Consider the following 23783-nt stretch of genomic DNA (forward strand, 5'->3'; position numbering starts at 1 on the left):
CATTCCAAACTCAGCTTTAGGACATGCTTGACTTATACACTCACAACTTGGCAAGTGTAAGTACGCTGGTATAGACACAACAAACAAGTCTGTGTTCTATGAAGGTTTAGATGACATATGTCTATATAGTATTTGGTTTATAAAGGTTTCCTCGTGGTAAATGACGAGATTTCACTAACGCTACGTTCACACTGCAGGTCTTAATGCTCAATTCCGATTTTTTGATCAAATCCGATTTTTTTGTCTGCTCGTTCACACTACAAATAAAATGCGACAGCAAACGCACTCTAGTGTGAACGCTCAAAGCGGCCCGCATGCGCAGAAGAAGACGTCACACACAACGCGCTCTGTTTAGACCCAGAGCAACAGTATTGTTTGACTGATGGCCGTTAATATAAAGACTTCGGACTTCACGTTTCCCAATTTTTGCTTTAAGTTATTGTGTTATTTACATAATAATGTAGATAACCTAATAATTATCCTTGTTGCTGTTTTAGAGGAGCGGTGCTTCAAAGGATAGTTGCAGATTTCTGTCAGGATCTGCAGATTATGCAGTACAAATAAAATGTTCACGTTTCTCCAACGTTGTCTTCCCAACAGTTTCACCGGATGGCCAGGAAGCGTTCGCGATGTCTTCTCCAGCGCTTCTCTGGCGCTGATAATTGGCGTCTGTCTTGTGTCAGTGACGTAAAAGACGGATTTAATGCGACGTGACCATTCAAACAGCAGTCGCTTTCTGAAACATCGGATATGTATCGGATTCAGTACCACATACGAAAGTGACCCAGGTCGGATTTGAAAATATCGGATTTGTGCCGTTCACACTGTCACACCATGATCGGATATGGGTCGCATAGGGTCAAAAAATCGGATTTGATGCGCTTTCGCCTGCAGTGTGAACGTAGCCTAAGTCTCTGTATACAGTCCAACACATAACGCGTGTACAACTGTAACTTAACCAATTGTGGTAACTTCTGGTAACTGAAACTGCTAGTAGAAATGAATTAAAGATGTTAAACATGAGCACAGAGTCAGGATGAGTGAATGAAAGAACTGAAACAAAAGTTTAAAAAAAAATCGTAAACATGTTATAAGTGGTAAATGGACTGGTTCTTATATAGCGCTTTTCTACTCATCTGAGCACTCAAAGCGCTTTACACAACTTGTGCATTCACCCATTCAGACCCATTCGCACAAGCACATCTTTCTAAGTGCTTTCTAGATAACATTCACACACATTCATACTCCGATGGACGCATCGGAGAGCAATTTGGGGTTAGTATCTTGCCCAAGGATATTTGGCATGCAGACTAGGGGAAGCCAGGAATCGAACCACATCCACCAATCCTGACATAAGCTTCAGTGAGTTACGAGTGCTCTGGACTTCCTGTGTTGTAGGACGCGCCAACCACTGGTCAGCTCTGATTGGTGCATCCCACTCCAGAAGTTACGTGCTGTGGGAGTACGGAGGCTATGCCAGTGAGGGAGTCCGTCAGGTGGCTGAGTTTGGCTCCCCCATCAAGATGGAAGAAGAGATTCGACAGAAGGTAGGATTACCATCAGACGGATTCTCTGTGGGTTCTTTTTGAAGTGTCGGTGTTATTTTCATATCTTTTCATATGATCCTTTCCCATCATGTTGGATTAAAAGTTCTAGTGGCACGACACATCAAAAGTATAAATAAAAACCACCAATTTTAGACCATAACAGTGTATATATGTATATGGTATAATCATCATTTGAGGCTATTACAACATACTGCGAGATTAATGACAGGTTGCTCGAAGAACAAGCTGAAATATTGCTCACACACACCAACACGCACGCCAAGCAAACACGCATTTTCAAAGCTGCAGCTGATGAACGTGCAGCACCACGGTGACACTCCCATCTCCACATCATGTCTCGGCATTATTATCTATGATCTTTGTGCTTATTAAACCAGATGCATATTGACAGCTTTTAATGCTAGCCACTGCATGAAATCAGATTCCTTTGGAAACCATCAGCAAACTTCTTTTGACTGAACTATGCCTTTAGGGGATCGGATATTTTTGGAAGGCATTCACTGGATAGCACACTGAGGGGACGAGCTGTTGTCTCAGCTCTTCTTCTTCGTGTGTGCGTGTGTGTGTGTGGCAAAACTGAGATAGAGATAGAGAAGAGTGCATAACAGGACACAGCTGACAGGTTTGCTTGAGCATGTGTGTGTGTGTGTGTGTGTGTAACCCAAATGCTTGGATGTCTGTCAATATAATATATAATTTCCGATAGCTATATGCTGGACTACCAAAAGGCATTTTTTCATACATTTATGTACTGCAGTTCTTAAAGGAACAGTGATTTTTACATCTTGGGATTAGTCCCAGCAACTATAAGGTGGCGTGGAACAAGGTTATTATCGTTAACGAAAACTAACGAAATAACGAAAACTAGAAGTGAAAAAACATTTTCGTTAACGGAAATAAAAATAAAAACAAAAAAAGGAAAACTAACTAAAACTGGAATGAGTGTTCACAAAACGAACTAAAATTAACTGAATTTATAGCAAAAATGTGTTTAGTTTTCGTTGATGTGTGCGTGTCATACAGTAGTCAAGGGTGAAAATGAAGTTTAGTTTCCAGATTTTTTTCTTGCTGTGTCTCATTATGCCAGCAGGTGGCAGTACGTTAGTCGAGTCGTCTGTGTTGCTGCTCCGTCCAAGCGCAGAATCATGTCAGGAAAAGTCGGGAGCCAGAGTCCAATTTGGGATTACTTTGAATATGACTGTGTTTTGGATAAAGCAACTGTCTTGTAGCGGAAAGAGACAAATTATGAGGGACATTTCTAAAGGGAAAAAAATCCCACAAACCTTAAAGTGCACTTGAAAAGCTCACACAAGAAGGCTAACCTAGCTTACCTTGAGAAGGTAAGGGAGCACACTCAACCCTCATCCCCAGAAAACAGAAGCTAACCCCAGGCAAGGCAGCGTGATGCATCCCGAGACAACAGGACGGGGATATCTACACAACTGTGTGAGTCAATTACCTTCAAAAAGTTTATCAATTCACTTGAACCAAAATTACGAACACCCGGTGCTGCGAGAGTTAATAGTCTCATTGGGGCCAAGATATACGTTTTGTGAGTTTGTGAGTTGTCTGTCTCTGCGTGTTAGCCCTGCGACACACAGGCGACCTGTCCAGGGTGCAGTATGGTAGCTGGAATAGCAACATACCCAAGGATAAGCAGAAGAGAATGACTGATATGATGAAACTGGGATTTTGTTACACTTAATTATTGCAAACACAACTAAAACTATAACTGAAACTAATCAAAACTAAACTGAAACTAAGGATTTTCAAAAAAATAAAAACTAAACTAAACTAGCAAACAATTGGTAAAAACGAATTAAAACTGATATAGAATTGAAAATCTGAAGTCAAAACTAAATAAAAATAAAAACTATTAAAAATTGCAAAACTATTAAAACCCTGGCGTGGAAGGATTCAACTGCAAATTGCATAGCTTCATCGTGAATTAGAATTCAACCTGCCGTCTATAAATGATATTCATTCATTCACTTGGAGTTTACTTGCTGCAATACGTGACTGAGAACTGCATTTTTCAGACATTTATAATCAGCACAAGAACTTATTTTTATCCTCAATTTTTCCATTCATCATGTAAAATCTTATATGGATGAATTTGTGAATAAAAGGTTCTGAAAACCAGCCTATAAAAGCCAAAATCTTTACCCAATCATATACAGACCAGATCATATTCAGACTTTTGTTTTTAGATTTTTTCGTTTCCGTTCTGATGACTCGTGCTTGTGTCTCTGCAGTCCACAGTGTTTCTGCTCTGTTGTGTCAAAATAAGTATTTAGCTTTGATTTAGTAAAGTATAGCTGGAATGTAGAAAAAGTGTAGTGTTTAGAAAAAAGACTTTTTAAATCACTGAATTTCTCAGAAATCAGGGGCTCTGTGGCTACAGCAGCAAAATTAAGCAAAAGAATTGTGAATAAAATGTAGTTATTTGGAAGTTGGACTCTTTATGGCTGGAGGTTTCTTCCTGTTAAAAGGGAGTTTTTCCTTCCCACTGTTGCCAAAGTGCATGCTGATAGGGGTCATGTGATTGTTGGGTTCTTCTCTGTATGTAGGGTTAAAAAGCAAATGCAAAAGTGTCTGATGAGTCCTTCTGCCTTACATGCTGGGACATTAAGGGTATTATTGGTCACAGGCTTTCAAGCGCAAGAGAAAAGTAAAAGCTGAGTTCTGTTTATCTTATAACGTCAATAAAATTACATCATCTCGCTGCATCCCCTGCAGCGGTCCATCGACCACTCCTGGATGAACGAGTGCAGCAGCAGGTTGGGTCATTGTAAGGCACTAATGGTAACAAAGCCCAAAGGCTCCCTTGCAGCGTCCTGCAAGCGCTGCACACCCAGTCCAGATTAATTCTTCTTACCATGAAATTCCATTTAAGCTCCTGGTACAAGTAACTGTTGTGTTTGCCACACAGGTAGCTAACTGCTGCTGAATGTAAAGATTTAAAGTGGATCGCATGTAGTGGAAATCTGATACATTTGATTCTGACTCTGGTGAAAGGGCCTAAAAATCTCGTTTTCCATTTCCCTGTTCTGTTTTTTATCTTTTATTTTGGTTGGGGAATATAGCCTCAGTTGCAGCGTCATTTGCCAATAATCATCAGAGGATGAGAAAATAGGATTAAAGTTAAGAATATAACTAAAGTGCACTAAAGTTACATAAGCAATCCTGCTCTAAGGAGAATAGCTGGAGCCCGTCGTTCTCTGTCCAGCACCACTACTATGAACACAATGCCCTTTCTTCCCTTTGCCTGCAAAGCAGGTGTGACTGTTTAGGAATTTTGTGAAGGCTTCCCTTTGCAAAAAACGAATTAATAAATACAATTTTTAAATAATACAACGATATAGTTCTAGTTTATTTCAGCCGTTTCTTTCATTGATTCCTGTCTCCCTGTTTGCTTTCCAGAAATATAGAAGGAGCAAAGAGCTGATTTGTAAGACGTGATTATAGGATATTTCCAAACTTTAAGGGAATGTCAAACTGAATTTTCAGGTCTAAAGCACAGAATCACACGATGTGCTGTGGAAACAAAATAAGGTTATAATAAACAGATGTCATAACAGGTAGACTGGGGAAAAATAAAATGATGCCAGTGATTGCACATGGCAACAACATTTGACTGCATTAAAAGAGCCTATTTTGGTGTATACCACTAACACTTTATAATGTGCATTCATTTTACACAGAAATATTCAATATAAATGTATAAGCTCTCTTGTCCATCTCTCAAAAGAGCTGGCAGTCATTTCAGTTTACACAGTGTTTCAGTTTTGCCACCACATTAACATTAACGTTCAGTATGTTAGTGTGTTATAAAACTGTAATTACTGTGATAGAAGATTAAAACGCACTGTCTTCTGATTAAAATGTTACGTTAATGTGAACTGCTTTGACCTAAAGTATATGGATGTCTCTGCGTGTTTTCTTTCTGCCTCACGCTGTTTCTGTGGGCACTGATAGGTGCGTCCTGGCCATTTGCGAGGGAACAATAGCGTGGTGCTGGCGGGCTGTCAGTGTGGTGTGTGCCTGTCAGTTTAGGTTTGGGCTGTTGTGTGGAGACATTATAAGCTGACAGACAGCCCTAACTCCTCTCTTGGCTGGCTCTGTCTGTCTCTGGGGCTAATAACCACCCTGAGACAATGAAAACTTCAGCCTGTCTCATGGTAGAATGAGATGGCTTGATTGTGTACTGTAGACTGGAATGTTAGCTATTGAGCTGTTGGATGAAACAGCCCGATTGTACACTGGAATGTCAGCTATCGAGTTGCTGGACTTTGTACCAAGTCTTAAAAACTTTTTCTAATACGCCCATGATTCAAAAGGTTGTTTTTTTTATCGGTATATCCTGTTCATGTGAAAATGTTCTGTAGACCTGCAGTGTTTCTAGTGTGTAGTCTTTCAATCTGCTAGGCTGGCTTATTTTTATTTATCTAATATTTTTATATTCATATCAATTAAGATACACTAAACCTATAACATATATAAGTTAAAAAATATGTAAATACAGTATCAACCCTGTAGTTCAAAAATACAAAAAATGAAAATAATAATAATAATAATAATGGATTGCATTTTATATAGCGCTTTTCGAGACCCTCAAAGCGCTTTACAATTCCACTATTCATTCACTCTCACATTCACACACTGGTGGAGGCAAGCTACAGTTGTAGCCACAGCTGCCCTGGGGCAGACTGACAGAAGCAAGGCTGCCATATCGCGCCATCGGCCCCTCTGGCCATCACCAGTAGGCGGTAGGTGAAGTGTCTTGCCCAAGGACACAACGGCCGAGACTGTCCGAGCCGGGGCTCGAACCAGCAACCTTCCGATTGCAAGACGAACTGCCAACTCTTGAGCCACAATCGCCCAAAATAGTCATATACAGTAAGAATAAAGGGATTTCCAATATATTATAATTGTACTAGTAAATTTAATAATATGGTATAAATTTATGGAAATGTCATTTGGTTTCTGTACCTTTGTCTCTCATTTCTAAAGAGTTTAAAAGATCTGTAGAGTTATTTGGAGGAACAGGTACTAAATGCATTTATTTACAGTGTTAACACAAAGCTGACATTTCCACTTGGATTTAAAAGTGTTTCCATACTTTCAGATTCAGTGAATTCAGGAACACATTATCAACATTTTCTCTATTTTGCCTTCCCCAAATGATGACTTGCTTTTATTAGCTGGTCTTTCAAGCATGCAGTGGTTGAAGTTGCAGTTTGTTACACTTTGTTGACTGCCCATGGTCCATATCATCATCCTGTCTGAAAGATACTTTTGCACTGTTTTGGACTGGCAGCCTGTCAGTCGTATCCTGCTCCTCATCCAGTGTGAGCTTGGATAGCTGAGACAGAGCAGCTACACTACCTCAATAAGTGGCAGTGAAACGGATATTTATGTATTGTACAGTATTTAAAATTGATTCCAAAGGAAAAGTCCACATGTGCTGAATGCCAAGTGTCTGTTTCTGGTTTTGGTTTTTGCTTTTGTCAGCATCGCAAACCTAAATCTGAAGTGCTATAAACAGCAAATCATCAGCAAATGATCAGGATCTGGTACAGTTTTTTTTATTGTTGGAAAACTTCTAACGCTCTCGTTCATATGTGCACTGACTACGATGAATTTTTATGTTGTTTTAAATGCACCTACTGACTGCCTTAAAATAGCAGCTTGAAATGTGTTTTGATGTTACGCTGACGTGTAAGAGGGAGAATGGCACCTCTTTCATGTTGCTCTTTTGTTGTTGTACTTTGCTTGAGGTTGTCGATTCGCTAGTTTTTGATCATAAGCCAAGTCAGCCCATTTTTACACTGGCTAGAGATGTTGATGAAAGGAGAGAACATCTGCTTTACTCAGCTCGGAACAAAATTTTGTGATACTGGCGTTTACTATACATGTTAAACTGCAGATAAGTATGAATGATATTTTTCCTTCTTTTCAGTTTGAAAGAATGATTTCATATCCTAATAATATCCTAAAGGTGAACGGTAGAGAGTAAATTGCTATAAACTGATGATTTTGAGTTTGTTGCATGAGCTGTGTTCCAGATACAGCATCCTTGGCCCCTCAACAATCCTGGCCTTTATCGACATGACATCATCACACAGTTGTTGCAAATTTTCTGTAAATCTTCCATATCACCACATCCATGAGGAGCTCTATTGAATAGAGATCTGGTGACTGTGGGAGCCATTTGAATACAGTGACCTCATTGTCCAAAGAACCAGTCTGAGATGATTTGAGCTTTGCGACATGGCACATTATCCTGCTTGAAGCTGCAATCTCAAAAAAGGTGCTTGGTACCAAAATACCAATACCACACAGGGCCCTGTGCTTTGTTATTTTAAGCTGGGTTATGTATAGTTGGGTATCTGTTTCAAAAATATATATTAGTTAACTTTCCAAGGTTTCAGGCACAAGAAAAGTAAAACACAGATACACACATACACATTTTTCTTTCAATTCGCTGGGGCATTAAGGTTCAGACTGGGTGAACATCGAAGTGGCTGTAAAGGTGGGAAGCCGACATGGGTCAGTAATCCCTGTCTTAGCTGAGAATCCCAACCATCCAGAGGAGCAATCAGCTGTGGTGATGTGTGGACAAAGCCTTAAGACCAACCTCTCCATCGCAGCGCCAGCCAATGCTCCCCATCTAACAAACGCCTAAGCCCGGCACAAGACAAGCAGACTGGCAGACAGAGACACAGACAGGCCGGGGAGGGGAGATGAGACCTCAGAGCTCTCACTGTGATGATGTACCTACAAGCCAGAACATCTCTGTCAGAAAGGTGCTGCAGCAGAAGACGTCATATACTCTATTAGAAAGTAATGACATGAGATTTAATAACCTATTGAAAGTTAAACACAGGGTTTTCTGTACATAAATATTTAGATGCTAAATATGATGTTGACAGAGCCGCGTGTGTCGCGTTACAAAAGAGTGAACAGCTGTGACATTTTTTCACAAGGCCTCTACGTTCATCTTGCCGTCCGTCCTCCTCCTGCACCTGGCATCCACTCCCGTTTGCACAAATGCCCAACGGGCGCAGCCCAACATGCATGAGCCTGTGGAAAATTTGAGATAATCATTGTAAAGCTGCAGGCACAGATCTGCTCATATCACAGTGCACATCGAGCATTATATTGCAGATTTAAACATGCCAGTATCCTCAAGTGCTGTTGGCAGTTTACTGAAGTTAACCCTTTAAAGCCGGTCAGAGCGGGCACGCTCCGTTTTGCGCAACTATTTTTAAATCCCTGCAGAACCGGAACCACGTAAGCTAGCGCAATAATTTTTTTTGCATATGCAACCGGAGGAGTTGTACTTACATCTTATGCCATCAGCTTGTCCTCGGTCACGGTTTCCTTCCACATATAGCTTTGCAAATATTGCATAAAAAGCGCTTGCAGGAACAAAAACATAATATTCCAGAAACACGCTTTGCCAATCCGATCAGCTGTTTGTAACACTTCCCACATTGAAACAGACATCAGCGCGAACGATTGCATGTCCGCCATGACCTGCCCGGAACCGGAAATTTTTTTACTTGTAGGCCTTAAAAGCCTATACTGGTGTTTTTATAAGTCATGTTTGACTTTATGCATTTCTGAGTAGTTGCTGGGATGCTTAGAACTCAAATTGCACTGCTTTAAATAGTTGATTTTGATGCACATGCTGTTTTCTTTGCAAATTTGCATCATAGGATTGTTTTTCGTTTTTCCTGCAGTATATAAAAATTGGTGTATTTCAAAAATAAAACTATGAAGACACTCAAAATAAATTTCCTGTTGTTGTAAACTATTTTTTGCAACTTTTTTGCATTTAACGTTTTGAGGGATAAACCTCTTAAATTTCTCCAGGTAGAAATATATGTAAAAAACAAAACAAAAACCACTGTCAATTTTTTTGTAGTTTATTGCACTTTTTTGCAGTTTATGTAGTTACTATGAACTTAATGCATACATATTATTAAAATATGGGCTATAACAGTTGTATTGATGTATAGCAACTTGAAATGCTCCCAAAAATGGCACTACAGCATGTAAAAATATAATAAGATAAGATAAAGATAAGATAAGATAAAACTTTATTCATCCCTCGGGTGGGTTCCTCTGGGAAATTTTTTTTTTTTTTTTTTTTTTTTTTTTTTTTAAGATAAGAGTTTTTTTTTAAGATAATATAAGCTCTGGCGGCCTTGGTTCTATGGTAGGTCTTAAAGGGTTAATAAGCTGCAGACCTTTTATAGTACCTGTAATCCTACGACTACTCTCAGGTAGAGTTTAAAGGATTTTATTCTCATTTTTTAAAACTGCCATCCCATTGTTTGCTTAATCAGGATCATTAGCAATATTAGGATATATTTAATGCAAGTTGAAGGAATTTAATTGGTAAAACATGCAAATCACCATAAGATAGTTCCACAGCACAATGTGTTTAATACAGATGTGTGTAGAACTACATTTTACCTGGTCTGACTACTTGTGTTGCAAATGTTTGTTGTGATTAATGCATTGAATTAGAACACTTTCACAAAACCTGCTGCCTACATTACAAATGATGCAATCTGGGAACCCATTATCTGTCACCTGCTGACTTTGCTTCTGGGGACGCTGGACAATATTTCAGGGCTTTTGGTGTGGCAAGCACACGCGTTGCTGGCACTCTCTCACTGTTAGTGAATACAGAAACATTTTTTTAAAGCTAAAAAGTCCATCCATTCCCTCTTTTGCACTTCACACAGACTGTTTATGTGGATGCAACATACTCAAAGGTGATTTACAAAATGCTTCTTAGACTACAACACGAAATAAGAAACGTGGAAGTATAAAAGAATCATATGTTCATATGTTGATAGATGGTTATCAAGATTATCAAAATGCAATTCACCTGGCAAAATGTGAAATCCCTGAAATTCAGGGGTGTTGTGCTACCGTCAGCTGTTGTATCCTTTTAGCCGTAAAGCACAGATGCAGTGTTTGCTTTGGAGTGATGATGGGAACATGGAATCTCTGGGCTTTGTGAGGGCTTGGGCTTGTTTAAAGCTCGATGGGATTGAGCTCTGGAGACTAGATTAGCACCTTGTGTTTTTTGTTGATCTTTCTCATTCATAAATTAACCAGCAAGTTTCCACTGTGATGGGGTCTGTTATCCTAATGGGAGAGCTCACTGCTAAGGGGAATTGCCACTGTAATGACAACATGCTCTGCTTATGCTGGCTACAGAGACATTAGTTGAGGAATGAGGTCTGCAGCAAACTTTAGGTGGGTGATGCATTTGAAAGTGACATCCAGACAAAGGGCCTATGTTTTCCCAGCAGAACATGGCATTGTAATGAGATAATGCATATCCATTTTGGGGTTTCTGGAGGGCTTGAGCTCGGAGGCGGGATTCACCCTTATTATGGGCGAACACAGTGCAGGCTCCAGGAAAATATGCAGACTCCACACAGGCCCCACTGAGCCACTGGGTTTGGACCTCCTTACTGTCAGGCAACAGTGATAATCACTGCACAGTGTAATCCCATGTCAGGTAGTTTTAATCTGATCAGTGTGTGTTTTTAATGTTGACGTTTCGCTTATGGTTTGGCTGTTTAAATCCTGTTTAAAGACGTGGAATCCTCCTAGTGGCAAGTTGTGTGGGGCAGCTTATAGGGGTGGGCGATATAAACGATATACGATAGAAACGATATAAATTTGGCCAACGATAGAGATTTTGACTATACCGCTCTATCGCGATAGCGCATGTTGATGATGTGATCAAGCTGCGCCTGTTTTGGTCGAAAGCGTCACAGCGGCTACAACCATTATCATCTGCAAATTATGCCGGGCGACAGTCATAGCAAAGAGATGAAGCACTTTTGATATATTGGGAAAGCCGAAAACTCCGCTTCACTTCCGTAACATTGATTCATTAATGTTGAATTCTCTCGTAGCTGTTCTAGTCCCATATTGTTGCAGTATATTAATAACTACCTCGTATTGTGGATGAATAATCTCAGTTGTTCTCCTGACTGAAGTTTGCCCCATGTATAGCATCCTGCTATGCGATTGCATTTGTCCCTGACCACCAGAATCCCTCGCGTTAACTTTTATCGAGTGGAAAAAAAGTTGGCGTTCATCCTCCAGCTTCACTGTGCTAATGTTATGCTAACATAGCTGTGTCGCTAGCAATCACGTAGCACAACATTATATACCAGGTAGTCCAACTTCAGTAAGCCTGCAAACGCCACTGCTGTTTAGTTTTTTTAGTTTAGTCTTCATTTATGTTGGAAGTGGTAGCAGAGCTGTACGTTTTAATTAGTTTCAAAAAGCTCTCAGTCAGAACATGGTGTGTCATGTTTAGGTGGAAACTAGCGAGCTAACTTCCTGCTAACTTCTAACTCCGTTAAATTTAATAACTTCTGTTTTCATGGATGCCTGGTTGTTAAACTTAATTGTTACACCTGGTAAAGCAACAACGCTGATGATTTTATTAAAGATGAAAGAATTTAGACCGTTTTTAACTCTCAGTGTCAGTTTGACTTTGGGACCTGAAGCGGACGGAGTTTTGGACCCAGATTACTCCGCGAAGCTCCTCACTACGGCAGCCGTAATGCTCTGACAATCCATCAAAACATTTTTTAACAGATTTCTGCACGCCCAAATCGGTTCGAGGTCAGTAAGCACAACCAGAATTCATACATAAGGCACACTCGATTTTTGAGAAAATGAAAGGATTTTAAGTGTGCCTTATAGTGTGGAAAATACGTTATACAGAAGAAAATAATATATTGCGATATATATCGTTACCACACGTGCTTCAAATTATATCACGATATGGATTTCAGGCCATATCGCCCAGCCCTAGCAGCTTATTAAATTAGCTACAAATTCTTGATCATCCACAAATGATTCCTAAATAACCTTTGGTGCTACCACTGCGATAATAATGCTAAGTGTCTGGTTTTTTACTTTAGTAAACTAAAGTGAAAATCACTCATGTCAGCAGGTTAAGAGCAGACAAGTATGAGAGATTTTTGTTCCTTTGGGACCCAAAAGTATGTTTTAATGTCACCACTCAAAACAAAATTACACGGAGCATTTAATTATTGATTGGTTTCAAATGTCACATGAGGCAGAGAGTTTATAACCATCACATGAATGGCGGTTGTAAAATGTGAAGTGCTGCTGGCCAGGGATTACGTTCTCATCCTTGTTAATGCCACAGCTCACGATAGAGGACACAAAAAAAACTGCAGCTACCTGATTATTACTTCCACTGAAATGCCACGTACTCTCAACCAGCTGTGATCGCGTCAAGATCAGACAGAGAAATGTCAAGAGCTGCTGGCCAACAAGAAATTTGTATCAACTTTAAAATGAAGACGTGTTGGTCACATTTTAATTACCTTAATTTCGTTCTTTGCCTTAATGGTGATTTTTCTTGTGCACTCCAGCTTACCTCTGAAAGGATTTGTGAATCGCAATCTTCTTCTTTCCGCATGCATCGCTCAGCAAGCGCTTCAGGGCACTGCGTGTTATGACTACAGCTGTTGTTGTGGAAACCATTTTTTTGCATCTTCTTTAAAAGGTTGTTCAGCTTTTAGCACTGTAGGCAGCAGTCAGAGTCCATGTTTTTTTTCCTTTTGAAAACAGGGACACAAAGGAGGCAGGGGTATAAAGAGAGGTGGACAGAGGGGGTCACAGACACAGGTTTTCGCTCCAAACGTTGCCCTGAGCCATAGACCTGACCATTTACTGCCCTGAGCTACTAGCTATCAGACCTCCCTGGGGGAAACTGCATCTGACATTTTCTCTGCCCAAAGTGACGCTTTTAAAATCTCACTTTCACAAAAAGTTTGAAATGTGTCACAGTGACCTCTGTGCCACAGAGGATGGTCATGGCAAGAGGTTTGTGGCTTTCTGCTGCTAGTCTGAACCTATTTTCATTATTTCATTTCCTTAGGAATTACCTTTATTAATATCTATTTTATTTTTTTCCCATTCCCTCTTAAAAGTGGACAAACTTTAGTTCCTTAAGTTACTTATCTTATACTTTTATCTTCTGTCTCGCTTTTTGTTTCTCTTTGCGGTTTCTTTTTCGTCCGCTTCGTTCAAAATTTAATTATTTAATTTTTTCATCCATCCTTAAAACATTTTTATACTTTTTTTGAAAGTTCAGTTTAAATACAATTTAATTTTTTTTTAGTATCAGTTTACAGAAACAGTGATCTCATGGTGCTTTATATTGTAGGTTAAAAGTCTTTCTGTTGCGAGGAAGAACTCCCTTTTAACAGGAAGAGACCTCTGGCAAAACCAGTATCAGAGAGGGTGAAAAGTTGGGATGGAGTGGGGGAAAGGGAATGCTGACCCGCTGTAAAAGGTTACTTTCTTCCTTTGCTATTTCAGCGTTTCCAGCTCTGATGTTAAAAGCCCGACCTCACAAGTACTACTGTTGTGTATCGAGTGAGAAAAAACTTAGCTGATCAAATTTGGGCTTATAAGAATAAAAAATAAGAAAGAAAAGTTAAGTTAAGAAAAGTTGTTTATACAAAGGGTAACAAAGACCATTAGATGTTGTTCACAAAGCAACCATGGGAGCCCAAATCTGTCAAGAGATTGACAACTATTTTTCAAGAAATTTAAGAGGAAAAGCTGTTGTTAATAAATGGGTCATAGACTCGGATCTAATAAATAATTTAAATATTTTTTATTTTTGGGAAATTAACATGTTTTAAGCCATTTTTATGTGTTAGTTTCTTTTCCATGTCCCAATTGCCAATCTTGGTGACCAGTGACCGGGCCTCCATTCCTGGCCGCTGCCCGGCACACAATGCACTCAACCCCTAAGGCCCCTCCTGCGGGTGGCCTGCAGGAGGATGGGCCCCCATGATATAAGCAGAAGAAATGAGCTTTCTCCGAAGGGTGGCTGGCCTCTCCCTTAGAGATAGGGCGAGAAGTTCAGCCATCCGGGAGGGGCTCAGAGTAAAGCTGCTGCTCCTCCACATCGAAAGGAGCCAGTTGAAGTGGTTCGGGCATCTGACAAGTATGCCTCCTAGGCGCATCCTGGGTGAGGTGTCCCGGTCATGTCACCGGTCATGTCACGGGAGGAGGCCCCGGGGCAGACCCAGGACACGCTAGAGAGATTATATCTCTCGGCTGGCCTGGGAACGCCTTGGTGTTGCCCCGGACAAGCTGGAGGAGGTGGCTGGGAGAGGGAGAGGGCTTCTCTGTTTAGGAACTCTGTTTAGCAGTCTACAGATTTTATGTGTTGGAGATGCATCATAGCATGACAGTAAAGTCCAAACTATTTCCAGACCACGGACAACTATCCGTCTATAAAAGTGAAGGTAATATGCTTACCTGCTCTATAGCCAGTCCACAATGGTCGTGCAGAGCTAGAGGAAAATGACCCAGCAGCCAAACAGTGTAATATAATAGTAACAACCAAAGCTTCACTTTCAACAGGTAAGAGAAGCAGAGCTGTACAGGCTTGAATGTTGTAGAGGAAATGTTGCCCTTTGCTGCAGTAGAATTGTTGCTGCTATCTTTCTGCTGCCTCTCACCAACGTTGCTGCCGGTTGTAGAATTCAATACATAAAGTCAAACTGAAAAAGATGTCACATAATGAGCAGTGGAGGAACTAAAGAAGTTCATTAATTATCTGTTTTTTTTCATGTAGCGTATTTATTTCAAAGGGTAATCTCAGTGTTCCTGGAACAGGCCATGACCTTAAATTTGAATGTCATCTTTTAATTGAATAAACTCAAAAAGGCTTTGTGGCTTCCTATTTTTATTCTATATTCTCAGCTTGTCTTTTTTTTATAATGTTACGGTTTCTTCTTGGGGTTTTTGCTTCCTTTTCGCCCGTTCATTTTCTTCAAACACCTCACTGCCTAACTGACTGGCATCCCCTCCCAAACACCCAAAAATGTTTTCCTTTTTCTCATGCTCTTATGAGCATGATCAATCAATCAAAGGCATATGCTACATTCCTTTTATGTAAAGCACACAGCATTTACGTGCGATAAAATGTGCAATACAAATACATCCCATCCAATGTCATATCGGTTTTCCAGTTTCTTGACATTCTCATCCTAATGTCAGTTCTTTTCTTTTCTTGCTTTTTCCTTTCTCTGTAATCTCATAGTGTTTGCATTATCTCTCCCTGCTTTCAAGGTCCTTATTTCAGAGAGAATGTCAGAGAAAGAGGGTGGAGGGTAAGATGAAGATGAATAGACAGAGAGGGAGAAGAGGACCAAGAACTCCATCCTTCACTTTCCTCTCTCTCTGCAAAACACTTCACAGGAAATTGCTACAGACGTGCCACTAGACAGAAGGACAGATAGGCAGGCACGCATGCACTCACACACAAAACCACTCCCTACATCTTTATTGCTTCCCATAGAAGTCAGGAGCGCACCGCCGAATAAAGAGAGACAACGCAAGGCGCTCGGAGAGTGCTCCAAAGCCCTCCTTCCATTCCTTTCTCGTGGCTGACATCTGTCACATTTAGAGGCGAGGAAGTAATGCTAAGTGATGTACTTTCTGTGCATGTTCACAAACCGTGACGCGTTGACAAAATGTTTTGTCAACTCGTCACAGCCTCTAAGCTCCATTGAGAGAACTGTCTTTTGGCTCTGCTCAAAAGGCCTCAGTGGGGAAGCGAAAGCTCTCACCTGTGAGGGTACCACGCAAACACTCACATGTGAGGGTAAGTAGCTGTTTCACATCGTGTGGTCCTTTCAGGGAAACGGGTGATAGGCAGCTGGTCAAGCCTTCCAGGTACAGCATTTCTTGATGGAGACGTTGGATAATTCAGTTTTTATTACAAGATTGTTTTTCATTGTAGTAGGACTCTCACCTTGATATCTCTTGGTGTCTTGGACGACTTCGCGCTGCTGCCGTACACCACACTGATAATTCACACATTTTCTCTGCCTCCAGGCAGCTTCTTTCTTTAGTCAGATACATACAGTGGGGCAAAAAAGTATTTAGTCAGCCACCGCTTGTGCAAGTTCCCCCACTTAAAATGATGACAGAGGTCAGTAATTTGCACCAGAGGTACACTTCAACTGTGAGAGACAGAATGTGAAAAAAAAATCCATGAATTCACATGGTAGGATTTGTAAAGAATTTATTCGTAAATCAGGGTGGAAAATAAGTATTTGGTCACCTCAAACAAGGAAAATCCCTGGCTCTCACAGACCTGTAACGTCTTCTGTAAGAAGCTTTTCTGTCCCCCACTCGTTACCTGTATGAATGGCACCTGTTTGACCTCATCATCTGTATAAAAGACACCTGTCCACAGCCTCAACCAGTCAGACTCCAAACTCCGCCATGGCCAAGACCAAAGACCTTTCGAAGGACACCAGGAAAAGAATTGTAGACCTGCACCAGACTGGGAAGAGTGAATCTACAATAGGCAAGCTGCTTGGTGTGAAAAAATCAACTGTGGGAGCAATCATCAGAAAATGGAAGACATACAAGACCACTGATAATCTCCCTCGATCTGGGGCTCCACGCAAGATCTCATCCCGTGGGGTCAAAATGATCATGAGAACGGTGAGCAAAGATCCCAGAACCACACGGGGGGACCTGGTGAATGACCTGCAGAGAGCTGGGACCAAAGTAACAAAGGTCACCATCAGTAACACACTACAACGGCAGGGAATCAAATCCCGCAGTGCCAGACGTGTTCTGCTGCTGAAGCCAGTGCATGTCCAGGCCCGTCTGAAGTTTGCCAGAGAGCACATGGATGATACAGCAGAGGATTGGGAGAATGTCATGTGGTCAGATGAAACCAAAGTAGAACTTTTTGGTATAAACTCAACTCGTCGTGTTTGGAGGAAGAAGAATACTGAGTTGCATCCCAAGAACACCATACCTACTGTGAAGCATGGGGGTGGAAACATCATGCTATGGGGCTGTTTTTCTGCCAAGGGGACAGGACGACTGATCCGTGTTAAGGACAGAATGAATGGGGCCAAGTATCGTGAGATTTTGAGCCAAAACCTCCTTCCATCAGTGAGAGCTTTGAAGATGAAACGAGGCTGGGTCTTCCAACATGACAATGATCCAAAACACACCGCCCGGGCAACAAAGGAATGGCTCTGTAAGAAGCATTTGAAAGTCCTGGAGTGGCCTAGCCAGTCTCCAGACCTCAACCCCATAGAAAATCTGTGGCGGGAGTTGAAAGTCCGTGTTGCTCGGCGACAGCCCCAAAACATTACTGCTCTTGAGAAGATCTGCATGGAGGAATGGGCCAAAATACCAGCTACTGTGTGTGCAAACCTGGTAAAGACCTATAGTAAACGTTTGACCTTTGTAAGGTTATGTTACAAAGTATTGAGTTGTATTTTTGTTATTGACCAAATACTTATTTTCCACCCTGATTTACGAATAAATTCTTTACAAATCCTACCATGTGAATTCATGGATTTTTTTTTTCACATTCTGTCTCTAACAGTTGAAGTGTACCTCTGGTGCAAATTACTGACCTCTGTCATCATTTTAAGTGGGGGAACTTGCACAATTGGTGGCTGACTAAATACTTTTTTGCCCCACCGTATCATCCTCAGTAAAATACAACTAGAATATCTTCCCCTTTTATCCCCAGTACTGCTGCTCTAGAGAAAACAATGCTTAGCTTGTGTATTTTTTATAGTTTAGACATTTTATTTCACACACTTTATCACCTCATGCGTGTTTGTGCTGTATGTGCTCTTTACTGGGTGTTGGGGTGATTTGACAGCAGGTTACTGTGAAGGGTGTTGTCAGCTGCACTATCTTTGGACTTCATTTGTCTGCGAGAGCAGGAGGAGGCTGGAAAAATGAGAGACAGCTCAACCCAGTGTTGTGTATGTGTGTCTGTGTGTGTGTGTGACTTTTCCTCTGCATGTATCTTGATTTGTGAACTCGTGGGAGTAATATTATGGATCTTGCGTTAGGTTTGTTAAGTTCGAGAGCAGCTGATAACAATAGGACGCACACACAGATGCACACGTCGTGTTCACAGAGTCAGTCCTGGGGGATTTTTGAAAAGCTTTTGGTGGCTGACAGACAGACAACGTCTCTCAACTGGCTCTAATTGGCTGAGAGTCGAGGAGGGAGACAACTGGACGAATGAAGTGGAGGCAAGACACATCCTCCCTAGTTTTAAAAATTATTTCATGTCAATCTCACTCGTGCATCAGCGTGTAATACCAATTAATGACTGCATCTGGCATCTCTCGTCTTTTTGTTTCCTCCTTACACTGACTGTGGAATAATCTTGTTAATATTAAACACAGCTCCTTGTCTTCGTAGTGAGGAGACGGCTTCTTCGAGGTGGCGTGGCATGTGAAGTGAATGAGAGGATGAGAACAGTGTTTCTTTTTTCAGTGTATTTCTCTCAGAAAGCGCAATCTGACATTTTTTTTTTTTTCTATAAAAATGTTCATACGTTTGGAGGAAGTCGTTTATTAAAAGCCTCCTTTTTGCATCAGCTGATTCATTTTAAATCCAATATTTTAGTTTGGCAGAGACTTGATTTCCTTGTGCGGCACATATTAGACGCTTGCTAAACAGACAGTGCTGACTTTTTCTTTTTTTTTCTTCCCCTCTTTATTTATAAAGTTTTGCACATGTAATTTGACATATCAGGCCCAATACAGCAAGTACCAACCGATATAAAGACATATATCAAAACAAATTAGGCCAAGTGCCGACTTTTTCTGACAGATTACGTTAAGGCAGGTAACAGGAACAAAAATGACATTTTAAAAGAACTATAATTAGAACTGTACACCAACCTTTAAATGTTAACCCTTTAAGACCTACCATAGAACCAAGTCCGCCAGAGCTTATATTATATTTTTACATGCTGTAGTGCCATTTTTGGGAGCATTTCAAGTTGCTATACATCAATACAACCATTACAGCCTAGATTTTAATAATATGTATGCATTAAGTGCATAGTAATTACATAAATTGCAAAAAAATAAACTACAAAAAAATTGAAAATCTTTGTTTTTTTAACATATATTTCTAGTTAGAGAAATTTAAGAGGCTTATCCCTCAAAACTGTAAATACAAAAAAGTTGCACAAAATAGTTTCCCACCACAGGAAATTTATTTTGAGTGCCTTCATAGTTTTATTTTTGAAATACACCAATTTTTATACACTGCAGGAAAAACGAAAATGAATATTATAGTGCAAATTTGCAAAAAAGCAGCATATGCATCAAAATAAACTATTTCCAGCAGTGCAATATGAGTCCTAAGCATCCCAGAAACGACACAGAAAGTCATAAAGTCAAACATAACTTTTAAAAACACCAGTATAGGCTCATTGAGGCCCGGATGATAAAAAACTACATTTCCGCGAAATGACGTCACTTCCGGTTTCGGGCAGGTCATGACGGACATGCGATAGTTCGCGCTGACGGCTAATCCAATGTAGGAAGTGTTATGAACAGCTGATCGGATCGGCAAAGCGTGTTTCTGGAATATTATGTTTATGTTGCTGCAAGCGCTTTTTACGCAATTTTTGCAAAGCTATATGTGGAAGGAAACTGTGACCTAGCACAAGCTGATGGCATAAGATGTAAGTACAACTCCTCAGGCTTCATATGCAAAAAAAATTATTGCGCTAGCTTACGTGGTTGTAGAGCTACCGGGATTTAAAAATAGTTACGCAAAACAGAGCGTGCCCGCTCCGACCGGTTTTAAAGGGTTAAGCAGCAATCCCTAAACACTGACCAATAAGGCCAACATGAAAGTGCCAAAACCTGCACTTCCACTGATGGCAACATGAGGCTGCAAAGCAACACCTGTTGACTGTCTGAAGGTTCTCTGTCATCCAGGTCATCGTAGTCTAAGGAGCTTGGAAAGAAAAGCATCTGGACCTCTCACCTGAGAAACTTCTTCAGTTCTAAGAGCAACTGGGGGAGAGTCCCAGATTTCAAGCACTATGTGAGTGTCCCCCAAGAGGGTCATGGGCCCCCTATTGATCCTCTACCTAATCACACAAGCCAAGGTGTAAAAATCGGAGTGAAAATGGGTATTGACTGCAATCCCGAAAAGTTGATTTTGTTCATCTGGACGTAGCGTTTTCAGTGGGAGAAGCATTTCATCACTCATCCAAGTGACTTCTTCAGTCTCAGCTGGTTGCAGGTTTCCCTGACCTTATAAACAGTACATTTGTACAATGACTGAAAGGTCAGTTCTGTGATCATTAATATGCATTAATATACAAATTGTCAATTGATCATCATTGATCAATGGTCTTGAGTCCCATTCACAGAGAGTTGGGGAATGGCTGCAATCACAGCATTGTAAGGTGGTGAAAGATGTACCCTTTGGCCCAGTCCTCAGTTCACAGATGTTTTTCCCTTTTCACGTCGTCTCTTTGACTCCGCGCTCAAACCAGCGTTCCTCTCTGTCCAGGATGTGAACATCCTCGTCATTGAAAGAGTGTCCACTGGCCTGCGGGTGTAAATAGACTGCAGCGTACTGGCCTGACGAGGTGGCTCTTCTGTGTTGTGTCATCTACTTTGCCAGAGGTTGTTTGGTTTCCCCGATGTATAAATCCTGGCAATCCTCCCCCAAGTTTGTGTTGGGGGACCCGATCCTTGGGGTGGGCTGATTTTTGGGGCAGCATGTTTTGGGGTTTGAAAGCCACAGATACGCACTGTTTAGAGAAAATGTGTGTTGTGGAAGTTTTCCATTTAAATAAAGCCTGCAGACGAGTGGTGAGCGGTAGCTAACATTCTTTAATCCAAGCACACAAAGACAACAGACAACTAAGCTTGATGGAGAGCCTACATGACCATGGGGCAAGGTCAGCAGAGTCCTACTGAGCCTAGCATGGCTCTCAGTTAAATACCTTCTCCAGGAACAATAGGCAGTACACAGCTGTTTCACACCTTAAGGTTCACACTCCCTTGCTACTTCCCAGAGTCCTCGAAGAGACAAAAGACTGTGGAGTTCCTGTTTCCCCCAACATCCTTACTACACCACCTACCATTTGTCTTAAGTATGAGTGTCAGACATGTTAAAATCCACTGGCACCAAGGCATTATGCAAAAATAATGTGATTAATACATGAGTGAAAGAAATTCCTATACATGTGTCTCAGCTGTTTCGATACTCCTGACACATACGGGCTCACTATGGTGAGCATCAAGTTCACCATGGAGGATATATGAAAAATGACAGGCTAGCATTCTTAGACTGTGAGATTTCCTGTGATGGGGATTTCCTGCAATATAAAAATGCTCAAGTTAACCCTGCAGAAAAGACTTTCTAGAGTCCAGGGCAAAAATACAGTTTTGGTCAGTTTGAGCTAATTTCCCCCTTCACAACGACTGTAGCGTGTGACCTTTCAGGCTTAAAATTACACGCGCTGCCAATTCGATTAACTCGTGTGCTTATCAAACCTGCCAGATGTCCACTAGGCCTCACTTCTACTAATTTGAGTCATTGACCTGGACTGTAACATTAAAAAGCCGATCAAAGACAAATGCAAATAAATAATTTGCATTTTTTTAAATACTTTCCTCTCTGATTGAGGCAATCTGATGTACCATTCAGCCTGCTTTGAAAAATGTGTCTCCATCACAGCTTCATCACTTTCAGGTTGGAATATTAGAAATATTTTTTTAATGTAGCTGCCTGTCTCTTTTCAGTTATGTCTATAGACTGATCCCTGCCCATTACATCACATCTCTGCTGGTGTGTTGTTTTGAAATGACAACACTTTATTCATTTATAAGTATATGACAGTGGCTTCTTTCTTATGAATACATGGGCCCCTCTTTGCTGTACTCAGTCCCTCGCCTGTCTTTAAATTGTCTACATTCAGCACAAACGTTACTTTTTTCTGTCACTCGTCTATCTCAATGGTAAAAATACAGTTTGTACACCTACAACATCTTTGAAGTTAGACCCAACGGCACCATCCGGGTTTAAGTTTTTTAAAGTTTCAGAGCTGCACAGTGAGTAATACATCTTAGTTCATTTAGCTCTACTGTAGTTGCAGCACTTTCAGACATTTATCAAAACTCTAACACATTTATTCAGCTTACTGTCCTCCACCCAGCGTGTGCACGTTATAGCACCTCAGTTGAAACTTGCTGAGTTCACAGCAACACTGTTGGGTGTAAATTGTAACAAAAGAAATCGAATCATAAGCTTTGTTATATTCTTCCCGATATTTAGATTCAGTGTTCTGTGTAGTAAACAAATGTTTGTACGAACTTGAGAGAATTTAAAAAAATTCAATTACAGCTACTCAAGCAAAATGTGCTGCAGTTATGTTTAACACGTGGGCTATCAACAATACTGTGATTTAAACTGGCCGTGTTTTATCTGTGGAGGTGGGATGTAATTATGTGTTTTTTGAATACGCGAAAACATCAATGTGTTTGCATGCTGATTTTAGCATTTAGCTCAAGCTACAGCTGTGCCTAAGTACGCCCTCATAGTTACTAGTGCGGTTTTAAGCTCTTGGACTGAAACATGCTCTGCGCCTAAATCGAATTCTGGTGTCAGGTATAGATCCTTCTACCCCCCCAGAGGAAGAGACCAATTCAAACTTGAAAAGGCAAATGCAGACTTTCACTAACAGCACTGGGCAGAACTCCAGAGACAGCTGGACTCTCTGACATGAGATATTTCTCACCTTCATCCCCTTTTGATATAAAGCGGGACACATCAGCTAGCCCAGTGAACATAAATGTCCATTTTATGGACATCAGCACCCCGATTTGAGGCATTAAAATTCACTTTCCACTTCCTGCCATATGGAGATTCCGACATGAAAGCTGTTAGTCTGGCTTTCAAAAGTCTTTAATGCAGAATCCAGAGACTCCCTGAGACAAATAAAGTTTAGACAGGCTATGTAATCCAAATGGGATTTTATAGCGTAGTTATTAGCAGCAGTCATCAAAGAAGGTTTACAATTACATTCTAGTGTTAGGCAGGATGACGACGACGCTCACAGCACATCTCATGCCTCTGTCTGTCTTTCATCTTACGTTGAAAGGCTTTAATGCTTCACTTTGCAGTGGGACTTCATTTAAGCTCAATGCTCAGATGCACTTGGGGAATTTTCGCGTTCACAGGTCTCTGCTGTAACATATCCTCTTTACTGTGGAGATGACTGCTGGCTCTAAAGGGCCCTTTATTCTGCAGCTTTCCCACATTTTAATTCTTTAATGTTTTTTGCGACAC

At 40.8% G+C, this 23783-nt stretch overlaps 1 protein-coding gene across 1 annotated transcript in view; it reads left to right on the top strand.

Annotated features, from left to right (window-relative positions):
- spon1b (spondin 1b) overlaps nt 1-23783 on the top strand; it is a 135337-nt gene that overhangs the window by 41580 nt on the left and 69974 nt on the right. The window contains exon 6 of the mRNA XM_087844096.1: nt 1399-1547. Within this exon, the coding sequence (XP_087700222.1) occupies nt 1399-1547 (149 nt within the window). The remainder of the gene's footprint in view (nt 1-1398; nt 1548-23783) is intronic.

This window comes from Neolamprologus brichardi, chromosome 7 (genome assembly GCF_056152115.1).
Source record: "Neolamprologus brichardi isolate AB-2024 chromosome 7, ASM5615211v1, whole genome shotgun sequence".
In the NCBI taxonomy this organism is placed as follows: domain Eukaryota; kingdom Metazoa; phylum Chordata; class Actinopteri; order Cichliformes; family Cichlidae; genus Neolamprologus; species Neolamprologus brichardi.